The following is a 12,853-nucleotide window of genomic DNA, read 5'->3' on the forward strand; positions in this document are numbered from 1 at the left end:
CCCATCAACAACTAGGGTAACGATTGCATGAATACAAAATTTTAATAGACAAGTCCCTGAGATTTGAAAATAAGAATGACAACTTTGATTCAGCTCTGGCCAAGCATATATACGACAATCGTGACCATTTAGTTCTTTTTGAAGAGACAACTTCAATATCTACCGTAAATGGCTTACCGCAATCTTATATAGAGGCAATTGAGATAAAAAAATATACATATATATAAACAGAAATTTGGCTATAAATAGAGACACGGAAGATATTTCCTTAAGCTCAATTTATAACAACTTAATGTTAAAAGACACTATCAATATTTTAGCCCAGTCTAATTTAAGACAGCCTGTCCGCATATCTAATGAAAACGGAAATTGTAGACATGAAAAATCTGTTGCAAGGCAAAGGATACTTATTCAATCTAATTGGCAAATTCTCTTTCATTGATCTCAGTTTTTTTTTTGTTCAGGGTCTTTTCTCCTCTCGCAGTATTCACTTCAGAAGGTTAGACTTTGTTGTAATTTTTTTCTCCCTTCTCTCTTTTTTTTGAGCACCGAGGACGACTTGGCGGAGGTCCTTGTCGAAATATTTGCTTGATTTTCGTCTTCATATTTTGCTACTGGCTGACAAAATCCTCGTTTTTTCACATATTTGATTTTTTTCCTTTCATGTATTATTTCCTTTCTTGGTTTCGTACGTATAAACATGATAAAGACGTGTTGTCGAATTAAATAAAAGGAAAATTGGCTACCAGGTAAAACCTTTGTAAAAATGAATGAAAAACTGGACTTCTGTGGAAAAGCCTTAAGAAGTGGGAGCCCTGCCTATGCGGCGAGCTAACAGTAAATAGAGCTAAATAAAAGACAAGTACAAAAGATACATCTTTATATTTTCCAACAATTAAGCAATCCAAATTAAAACTAAGATGGATTCTCTGACAATTAGACTATATGGTATAAATAGAACACATCAGCTGACTAGTTTGTATACACATAGTAATGCAACCTAACGATCATTCTTCCTAATCAAAATCAGTGATCTGACTGTTCCACCAGTCTTCTAAATCACGTGAAACACCTGAATGTGCAGTTGTTGGGTTGATAACTGATGCACGCGATATAACATGAACTGTTTCATTGGTCTCATGAAATGGGTTGTTGTTTGATTGACGTGCTCCTACAAAAAGGAAAAGGACTATATTCCTAAAAGGATTATCAGTAATACTTACCTAGAGGATCCTCCTCTCAAACAACTCACTTTGATCAATGGTTGATCGCATGATCAGCGGTTAATCGAATGATGGACACAGACACTCACTTTTCAATCGAATTTGAAGTCAAGGTATAAGAAAGGTGATATTTCTGTAGGAAGCAAATTGCTTAGTATGATGATATTTATTAGACTAAGAGATTATGTAGGTGAAGTTTTAAGAGAAGAACAGAGTAATTTTAGAAAGAGGACAGATTGCGTCGACCAAATTTTCACTCTTAGATTATTATGTGAGATGTCTCTGGTTATTAAACCCCTTTAGTCCACCATTATATATTATGAACAGGTATTTAATTTAGCCGTTACAAGAGCTTTAGTGAAGGTACTATCTATATATTGCTTTAGTTAAGGGTTGAAAGTTTATAGCTGGTTTGGTGTTAAATCAGGAGCTAAGCAAGATTGTGTCGTATCGCTGTTTATGTTGGCTATTTTGATGAACTTTGTCCTAAGGGTTGCGGCAAAGGTTATGCGAGTGCCTGAAATGAATGGAAAGATAAAACTCCACTAGGTGTATACTATACAGACGATTTGAGTAAATTAATGAATTTTCGGAGGTTTTGAGATTTCAGGGTGCAAGAGTAGCTTTGAAAATTAATGTTAAGAAGACTAAGACACTTAGACTAGGAATAAGTGAAAGTGAAGATGTATGGTGGGGAACGTGAAGATCGATAAAACTGATCGATTCACCTATCTAGGAAATATTTTTAGTAAAGGTGATGACAGTGAAGATGGCGTATAAAAAGTAGAATACCCGAAGGCAGGGTCTATTTATGTAGCTCGAAGTTTGTAAGAATAAGAATATAAGTCTGTGAACCTAGACAAAAATATTGGAAGTCATGGTAATGGCAGTGTTCAGAATTGTCCTGAAACACAGTGGCACCAAATCAGGAAAATAATGTGGGGAGAGACGGGGGCAAACTATTTTTTCCGTTTTTTCACTTTTTTTGATGAAAATAACAAAAAAAGGCATTTTTCAATGAAACACAAATATGTTCGATATGTTCAGTTCAAAATAACTCCAAAAAACTGTTAAATATAACAAGATTGAAACAGACATTTCGTTTAAAAACATGGCGTTGACGTGACAGCCACCAAGTGTGAACTTAACCTTAGCGAAAATATACTGTTCAGACTAAGCCCTTGGAAAATTATCGTGTTCAATAATCGATTTTATTTATACAGTTCGTTTAGTAGTCATTTTAAAGTAGTGTGTAAGCTAGGGATAGCTTTTTAATTAAATGTAAAAAAATTAAACAGAAGTCTAAACATTTAAAACATTATTTTTCCTTTTTCCGATAGGAACATTTTCGTAAGTCATAGATGTCAATGTATTATTCATTTGTTTTTCCCCCAAGGGCCTTTGTTTGGAAGGAATTGCCTTAGAAACTGTAGAGGGGCTCATTTAATTGGAAAATAAAAGTTCTAGCGTACTTTCTAAGGGTTATTAACTTGTAAGTGCAACCAACCCCCAAGGAATTTTAAACTATCCATTTCTCCCCATCAACCCCTAATTACATCCGTTCAAAATTTTAAATTGTTGCTCTGTCCGAAATTATCGAAAGGTCCATAGGAAAGGGGGAAGGGCACAATTTTCATCCTGGGTGTCCAAAAGGCTAGGGTTACAAATGTGCAACTTTAGGAAATGTTGAAGGGTTTGTTCAACTAAATAGAAAGACATTATGCGCATTCAGGTTTCCAAAAGGCCACATCTGCAATTCTTCAGAAATGGCTAAGGGTATTAAGATGAAACTTCCAGGGCCTGCTGAGGGGGATCATAAAGTATATTTTAAGACGTATGTTCATCTGGGTTGTCAAAAAAGGCGTAGGCCATCTGCAACATCTCAGGAACGGATGAGGGTATTAAGTCGAAACCTTCTGCACAAGTTGAGGGGGATGTTGAATTAAATCAAAAGACACTACATGCTTCTAGGATGTCAAAAGGGTATATCAGCAATATCTCAGGAACTGTTATTACAGGATATTAAGTTAAAACTTTTAGGGAATTTGAAGGAGATGTTGAACTAAATCGAAAGGCACTATATGCATCCAGATTGTGAAATGGGCCTAGTTGCGAAATCTTAGGAATGTTTAAGGGTGTCAAGTTTAAAATTTCATGTAATATTGAGACTAAATTTGAATAAATATTGAGACTAAATGTTTGGACTAAATGAAAACAGACTAACCAGGAATGACTGAGATTATTAATGTGACACTTTCAGGGAGCATCAAAATACTTAACTTAATCAAAACACATTTAAGGGCATCCAGGTTGTCAAAATGAGATTTTGATATCGTAGGAGCAGCTTGAGTATTAAGTGAAGCTCTCAGGGAAAGTACAGGGGAATGTTAAAATACACTTAATTACACTATGTCCGTCTATCCGGAAATTTTTCTTTTCAACGATTTTCAATCAACCTTCAAAGTATTTTAATCTAAAAAAACCCTATACACTTAATTTAAAAAATTCAGTCCGGTAGATGGAAAAAACTGTATCTCGGCTAAGGCATGATAGCAAACTTTTCGGCTTCCCTTGATACATTAAAACCATAAGAAAGCAGAATAATAACATACCAACGCTTGCAAAGGGACCATAAACCTTGACATTTAAGAAAAATTAAAATGCAGCTAAATTATAAAATATAAGTATATTTCTAATTATATATATTTCTAAATTATATACAAAAATCATAATTCTTTTTTGTCAAGTTCACTCATTCACAAAGAAGAATCATGGTCTTTTCTCGAAACCACTGCCTTTTGGCTTTGTTGCCGAAATGTAAAGATATAATTTTGGCAAAATTATAAATTTGTAAGGGTTTTGTTTAGAAAAGTGTATGTAAAACGTAATAATTTATCCAAAATCTCGCAATTTTTTAATATTCGTTACTTTATGCTATTTAATATCAGAAAAATAGTGTACCTGAAAGCCGAGAGCTTTTAAAGGTTCTTCTGCCCAACAGAGATACGGATCCTGTACTGTCTGATCTAACCAGTAGATGCCCTCTTCTTCTAAGTTTTGTTTCTTCTTTGTTGTCCATATCAAACATTTGACCCGGGATGATTTCTCCCAAAGGATTCAATAGAGGTTCGTTAGTAGCTCTCAAGTCAGCTATTAAGGTAGTTCTTTCCTTCTGCAAAACAAATCAGGTTGAGATTATTTTGAGTCGAAATGGTGCCATTCGAAGCGTTTTTAATCTCTGTTACTATAATTGTAGTTATAGTTGTAGTCTTTTCATTTGTCAGCTCAAAATGTAAAAAATACTAATCGAAAGGGTCTAAAGCACCTATCTAAAATAATTATGGATCGAAACTATTTACGGCCTTTGGTGACAGTCAGAGTAAACAAATACACCCCTGTTATTTGATTTTATCATTGGGGGTAGCGACTCATAAAGCCGCTTAACTCTTATTCGTGGCACCAGGTATAATTAGATATCTCGTTTGCCACTAGTCTTTTATCAAGTTTAGATGACTATTGAATCTTAAGATTCAATGCTTCTAAGCCTACTGGCAGTCCTTTCTCCCATTGGTTAGTATTTAAACCATAATCCTTTGGTCTTAGCTCCTTCAGCTTTAGTTAAGGATTATACACTATAAAAACCCAAATCACAAGTAATGAATAAAACAAAGCAAGGCATGGTCACCTTTTTTTTCGGTAAACCTGGGTGATATCCACCCATCAGTTCAATTAACGGGCATTTAGTCCTTTGCCCCAAAATGTTTAAACCATCATAAGGTTTTCTAGAAAAACTACATAAAACAAATTTTGAATTTTAACAAAACTCTACGCATAGGTTGCAATCATCTGATAGTTTGAATGTGCTGTCAGATGAATATACCCTGAAGATCCGAACCTCAGATCAAAGCTTCAGTTTTTGCTCTCTCTTTTCAGATTTTCACAATCGAAAAAAAATACATTCTAATAGATAACCTCTTCTAACCTTATTTTGTTTGACTTCAGCCGGATTGCCAAAAAAGAAAGTTTTTACAGTGCCTTTTCATGGATTATTTCTTTCTCATTTTTTTTATACGTTTTAGAACTATACTTTACCACTATCGAATATTATAGTTTCTAAACTAAGCTACAGATATTTTCAAAAAAAATTCAGCTGCAAAATACCAATTATAGTTTGATCACTATACTTTTTAAACCTTCCTTACACCCGCCTACCTTATTCATTATGCTATCCAGATAAGTGAAGCCACTAAAGCAATTTTCTTATCCTTTATCATCGCATTTAAAGCAAGTTTCTCTTTTTAACCTTTATTAACGAGCTTACTCACACAATTTTTGCTATGAACCTTTCCAGAAATTCATTCACGTCCCTTACTGTTACTTCTATCTTAATTTGTTTAAAATGCGTAGATTATAGACTGGCACAACAGCATACTTCACAACTACATGCACCACCTGTGTAGTTTTGGAAAACTAGCATAATTTTAAGTGTTTTTCAGTGCCTTATATTAATTTTTGAACTCTGAACTTTAATTTTAATTTAATGATTTAGCCTAATCACAAGTTTATGACATTTTGACTGAGTTGGACTAAAACTATTGCTGTTTTGTTGAAAATAGTATTTCTTTTTAGGGACAACCGTCTTCGAGAGATCCGAACACCAAGAACTTGAATCTGAGGATCTAAAAATACCATTTTTAGTGTGCATAAAAAAAGGAAAATTTCTACACATATACTTAATAAAGTGTTTAGCTTGCATCTTTTGTGTGTGTCTTTTTTGCTTGTCTTTTTGCTGAGGAATGAGAATTTATGCCAAAGCATTCAGCAGCAGTAAGCTAATATCACTCACTTCCTTCGGTTCTTATTAGCGTAAACCCATCACTACCATCACTGTCCACGTAAAAATATTGATTATGTTCATGTATAACTGAACTCAGCTTTTTAGTAAGAATTGAATACGTGATTCGAGTTTCAAGCGACACGTTGCATAATCATATACCCCTTTAATTCTATACAATATATATACCTCTTAGCACGCTGTAATTCTATACAGTAGGTCTTAGTCAGCAGACTTAGGACTTATACTTTCGAGGAAGCTGTGTCTAACCCCTCATCCGACTCTTTCAGTATCGCCAATTAAGTTTAAGAAATGAATATCTGTAATGACCTTTTAATAATCGCAGACCTAAGAAGACATCTTGTTCAGCTGTCATAATACTGATTTCAGTTGTACAATTACCACAATGCCTTTGAGTCGTAGTTCATTGCCTTAATAAAAGTTTTGAACAATTTCCAAGAAGTAGAAATTCTTAATTCGTATGGAAGGGTGGAACGGTAATGACCTTTTAATAACCGCAGACCTAAGAAGACATCTTGTTCAGCTGTCATAATACTGATATTCAGTTGTACAATTACCACAATGCCTTTGAGTCGTAGTTCATTGCCATAATAAAAGTTTTGAACAATTTCCAAGAAGTAGAAATTCTTAATTCGTATGGAAGGGTGGAACGGTCATGACCTTTTAATAACCGCAGACCTAAGAAGACATCTTGTTCAGCTGTCATAATACTGATATTCAGTTGTACAATTACCACAATGCCTTTGAGTCGTAGTTCATTGCCTTAATAAAAGTTTTGAACAATTTCCAAGAAGTAGAAATTCTTAATTCGTATGGAAGGGTGGAATGGTAATGACCTTTTAATAATCGCAGACCTAAGAAGACATCTTGTTCAGCTGTCATAATAGTGATATTCAGTTGTACAATTACCACAATGCCTTTGAGTCGTAGTTCATTGCCTTAATAAAAGTTTTGAACAATTTCCAAGAAGTAGAAATTCTTAATTCGTATGGAAGGGTGGAACGGTAATGACCTTTTAATAATCGCAGACCTAAGAAGACATCTTGTTCAGCTGTCATAATAGTGATATTCAGTTGTACAATTACCACAATGCCTTTGAGTCGTAGTTCATTGCCTTAATAAAAGTTTTGAACAATTTCCAAGAATTAGAAATTCTTAATTCGTATGGAAGGGTGGAACGGTAATGACCTTTTAATAATCGCAGACCTAAGAAGACATCTTGTTCAGCTGTCATAATACTGATTTCAGTTGTACAATTACCACAATGCCTTTGAGTCGTAGTTCATTGCCTTAATAAAAGTTTTGAACAATTTCCAAGAAGTAGAAATTCTTAATTCGTATGGAACAGTGATGCAACAAATATCTGTTGATTGGGATCAATGGAAAATTGTTCATTAATTGCACATTGATTGGAATTAATGAGAGTTGCTTAGAATCATGCCCCTTGTTACATTGTACCTTTGACTTTGCAAACCTTCTTTATAAAGCGATTTTAGTTGCATTTCTGCAATCTCACTCGTACATGAGTTCGCAGCACCTAGTTTGTCTCATCTAAACTCTCATAAAAATAATGAAAATCTGCCTATCAAAACATATACCTCGGCTGTGTTAATTAAATTGCATTTTACAAGAGAGTATAAAAACTAAGAAATATTCCTTAAGAACTAGATTTCGAACTCAATTAGCAAGCAGTTGTTTTTGACAAAAGAAGGAATTTCAGGACAAAACAAGGCTTTAGACAAAGAACTTATGTAACTTCAAAAACCATACCGACTTTCCATAATGATAAATAAACAGCTCGAATAGGGATAAATCCATTTATTAGACAGTGAAAAAAAAAATAATCAAAAGATACACTGGATATTTTTATTTTTTTTTTCCCACTTCCTATAAAAGGATTTATTCCGATTCGAACTGCTTATTTTAGACAAAAAATTTCATCGGACATGTGACATTAACACTTTTAATATCAAAAGCCTCATCTTTTAACCCTTTGTGTGAGTGAGGAATGGAAATAAAGCGCATATCCAATGCAGGGGGGGGGGTATTGTAGCCAGGTTGTGATTACAGTAATATATTTTTCAACTAGTAACAAGGTTTTATAGATTTCTTTTTTAGGTAGGTTTTTAAACTGTTTCCCACTGTGGAGAATAACAAAGAAAAACTAAAACCAAAGCTCCTAATACTAGTAGATCCAATTTTTACTTTTCAAAAGACAGCAAGACAAAAAGAATACTTGGCTAATAGGAATTCAAGGGACGAAAATACATGAATTTTTCTTATATGGAAAATATATAATATATATGAAAAAATATATGAATTATTCAAGGATGAATTTATAACAAAATTCAGTTATGTACCAGCAGAAAATAATGAAAAAAACAAGATAAAATTAAAAAAGGGTTTTCTACGTATCTTAGTTATTGTTGATATTTTAAGATATGAAGTATTGTTTCCAGGTTTGAAATCAGTACCAAAAATTACGGCAGAAACGGTTATTAGTCGTAAGGGTTAGTCCCATTAGTGATCCACACTGTATTTTATACACTCGTGAACCTAACGGACGTAACTAAATGTCGTAACCTTTATAAAAAATACTTCTAAAGCCACTGCAGCTATACTAAAATAGAAAACGATGCTGCTCAAATTTTAAGTAGATTATAGGATCCACGTTTATGTAACGAAACCACGTTCAAAAAAATTTCAATTCAACTCGATCGCTTACAGTTTCACCATCGTTTAATTCCACCCCTATTAAACACAATTTAATGCATCTCAACTCTATTTCAATCAACCCCGTTCATTTTAACTCTTATTTCGCTCAACACCTATTAAAATCTACCCTCATTCAATCTAGCAAGATTTAACCCAACCCTTTTTTAAACTCAAACTATTAAACTCAATCTCGTGCAATTAAACGATACTAAATTGAACCTTGGGGTAATTACATCATTATGCTTAAAGACATTCGTTTGAAACTGGTTAGTCAATGTTGACTGATTTTCTCAAAGTTCCAAAATTTTGCCAAAACACTTTCTGTGTCTCATTAGCTTAAAACCTACTTCCTCAAGTCCCTTAAAGTAGCATAAATGAGAAAAACACAATAATTAATTATGAAGAAAGACTATTTCGTTAACATCAACCTTTATCAATGACTCCAAAAGTTACATTCCAATTTAGTTGAGTTGCGCTAAGAAGCGTTCAGAATTGTAGAAGTCAAATCAAATTGGAGTTGAATTTGATGGAGGTTGACATACATTAGGATAGAGTTAAAAGGGCTTTAGTTGAAGAAGGTTTAGTCGAATGAATGGGCTTTGAATTGGGGTTCAATTAAATAGGAAGAACATCTGAGTTGTATCAGGTAGGGTTAAGATTTGTTGGGGTCGAGAAGAGTTGTAGTTGAATTAGGATTGGGTTGATTGGAGGTTTAATTGAATAAGGGTTAAGTTCATTGGTTTTATGTTAAATTAGGATTCGTTGAAGGGGGGTTAGATAAATGCTGTCAAAATGGATGGTATTAATTGAGTGAAGTTGGCTTTAACGGAGTTACTTTGAATGTGGATAAGCTAAGTGGGGTTGGAAGGCTTGTTGTTAAATATAGAGCACGGGTTGAGTTAAAAGTGGGTTGAGTTGGGCCAGGGTTGAGTAGAATCGTATTGAATAAAGTAGGGCTGTGTTGAACGAAGTTGAGTTAAAAAATTGACCCTTTGAAAGATTAGGATTAACAATTTTACCCTAGCCCTATAAAAGAAAAGAACAATTCTGACCAGCCTGATTCTTTTTAGAGCACTATTGAGCCAGGTTCTGATTGTTTGTTTGGCAACTTCTTCTTCGATAAGGTACTCTAGCTCTTCTCTTTCAATAAGCTCTTCAAGCTGCAGGGACTTTCGAATATCAACTGACCGGTATGACAGCATACTGAAAGGTAACATACGTGTTAAAAACATTCAACTATTTCATTGTCAAACAAATTATAATTTTATGTTTAAGTGACATTAAAGATTTATTTTATTATTTCAAAAATATTTGTATCTGTGTTATAAACTACTATTTAAATTTTGCTGACATTCTTAGCAGACATTCTCAAACTTAACACGCTCTATCGATTTGTTCAGTCAATTTTCCTTCAAAATTTCTAAAATTAATTTTGACTGCTTTTCTTACTGATACAGGGTGTTACAAAACGAAGCTTGTGATACTCTGAAGTGTTTCTCTATTGCGTCTTTGATGTCATTCTTGATGCCAAAAAAAAAAATGCTTCTTAATTAACACTGAAAACTCAGCCATTCTTGGCTGAAGGATGGAATAATCAATGATTTTAAGGTAAACAGAAATTTTTTTTATTCTCCTCCCCCTAAAAAAATCAATCATAGCTTTGGCCGTAGATACCTATTCTTGGATGCTCCGATAAGTTCTGGTACTCCAGCATACCCAAATATGGCTTGAATCTGATAAACTATTTGTATTTATTGGTGAAAGGGTGGTTAAGGAGAGGTTTACCTCAAGGAGCATTACAGCTCTTGCAACCTTAGCTGAAAAATGATTCTTGATTGTAAATAAACATTACTATTACAGTGAGTACCACCAGACTGAGTTGTAGCTCAAGGCGTAATGACCCATGGGCTCTAGTTTTGTATTGAGTCCTTATGGAGAGCCCCACCAAAGTGAATCGTGGCCAAGCCATAAAAACCCATTGACTCTAGTTTTATTGTAAATTGGATGACCTTTTGACGTCTCTCATCCCAGGACTTCTGAATTAAATTCGTTTTTTTTATGCTCAGGATGACTTTCGTCATAGATTATTTCATGAAATTTAACAGCTAAAATTAGCTTTTCAATTGCTTCCATTTTCTTTTCTTCCGCAACCCCAAGCGTTTTAACCGCATGCGTTGGATTTCAACATATGCGTCCTGCGGAAACCGCATAGATGAGTGGCAAGAGATATATGCGGTGCTCCGCAAAACGCAATCCGCGGCGGTTTTTGGTAGATCCGTGCTCTGTGTGAATATAGGGTTTACCCATACTCTTTGGGGTAATATTTAAAGACAAATTAGCAAATACCTCATGCCATCTAGTTTTATTCCAAGCTTAGGATTCTCACCTCAGTATTTTGGGGCTGACAGTAAATAAACAGTAACAGCTGATCTTTTACAGTAACCTTAGTTCTTTTGTAGTAGGGTACATAGCAGCTTACTCATTGAAAAATTTATTTTTAGAATGGGTTGAGTCTAAAGAATTTCAGAAGTGTTGAATCAAATTTAGAAGTTGCCTAAAAATATTTGAATTCTTTCAGTTTGGTAAAAGCTAAGTTTCATTGCTGTAGCTGTTTCAAAAAATATTGAACTTTTTTCTTTTAATATTAACCCAAGCATGTCGCTTTGATGAATTTACTAGTTAGTAAGCGCATGAAACTTGCAAACAGAATATGTAAGGAAGAATTCCTGATTTCAAAGGAATTTGCACATGTTAACTGTCTGTAGCTTTTAGCTTTAAATCAAAATAATGTGAATTAGTTCTAGTATCGGGTTTTCATAGTTAAGTATTGTTTACAATTAAAATTTTCATACTACTTTCCCCTTTTGACTAATTATTTCGACTTCAATTTTGTCCATTGGAATTTGCCATTTACGACTTAAAAAAGAAGTCGAAGTAGTCAAAATTTCCTTTACTCCTAACTCTGAGTATGTTACCTTTTTAAAACTACCTTTTAGAATATTTGCATCAGGGATGGTCTTTAGTGGAGAAGAGAGGAGGAATTTTAGACACGAAATAATCAATCTCAAATTTAGTGACTACCCTAGTACTAGCTAGCACATTTGACCACTGAGCTCATGATATATGATCTTTCTAGTGGAACTTACTTAAGAACGTCATGAAATGTAACATCTTCCCCATTGTGAAGTCGTTCTAGCTCATGGCACATATGCTTAAACAGTAGTCTGTCCCGTTGGGGGTCTACTTCTAGGCGACCCCGAAGCAGTCTTAACACGAACTTCACCTGCGTTAATATCAAAACTTGAATAGGTGAATTTGGCCACAAATTTCACTCGTTCAATAACTGAGTATATATATATATATATATATATATATATATATATATATATATATATATATATATATATATATATATATATATATATATATATATATATATATATATATATATATATATATATATATATATATATATATATATATTATATATATATATATATATATATATATATATATATTATACATCGGTACGACATTTTTGTGTCTTCAACAATTTTTTAGTTGGAATCTTAGAAAATAATTTATTAGCGAGATTTCATTCAATTTTTCGCTGATTTAGTGACAGCCTGTGCAGAACAGAGCGGAAACAAACACAAGAACCGTGTCGGTACTGGCCGGACATTGATCCTTAAACTTCTGGGAAAGGTGTTTGGGTACGGGTACTTCTCAAAGGTTTTATAAACTGTTTTACAGCGGATATCAGTATTTGATTAATATTCTTGATTTGACTTGATTTTAATTAACCAAAAACGCTTTGCTCAAAATTGGTACAAAGGAGACAAAGGGGCAACTTGTACCTCTCCTTTAATCATAAAGAAACAGAAAAAAAAACAACAAAATTGCACTCGAATAACTCTCGGAGCACAGAGGAAGAAAGAAAGAAAGAAGAAAGAGATTTAGAAAGAGAAAAAAGGAAAGAAAAAAAAACAAAGAAAACATTGAATACGCAAAATTGGTACAGAGGAGACAAAGAAGACAAGAGAAGCAACTCGTACGTCTC

The 12,853-nt window shown here is 33.7% G+C and overlaps 1 protein-coding gene across 1 annotated transcript in view; it reads right to left on the reverse strand.

Moving 5' to 3' along the window:
- Positions 1 to 863: 863 nt before the first annotated feature.
- Positions 864 to 12,853, reverse strand: part of LOC136026959 (sodium leak channel NALCN-like) — a gene marked incomplete in the record, with an annotated part of 157,093 nt that continues 145,103 nt past the window's right edge. The window contains 4 exon segments of the mRNA XM_065703817.1: positions 864 to 1,171; positions 4,185 to 4,395; positions 9,846 to 9,996; positions 11,940 to 12,076. Of these exon segments, the coding sequence (XP_065559889.1) occupies positions 1,017 to 1,171; positions 4,185 to 4,395; positions 9,846 to 9,996; positions 11,940 to 12,076 (654 nt within the window).

The sequence above is a fragment of the Artemia franciscana genome, chromosome 5 (assembly GCF_032884065.1).
Source record: "Artemia franciscana chromosome 5, ASM3288406v1, whole genome shotgun sequence".
Classification (NCBI taxonomy): Eukaryota; Metazoa; Arthropoda; class Branchiopoda; order Anostraca; family Artemiidae; genus Artemia; species Artemia franciscana.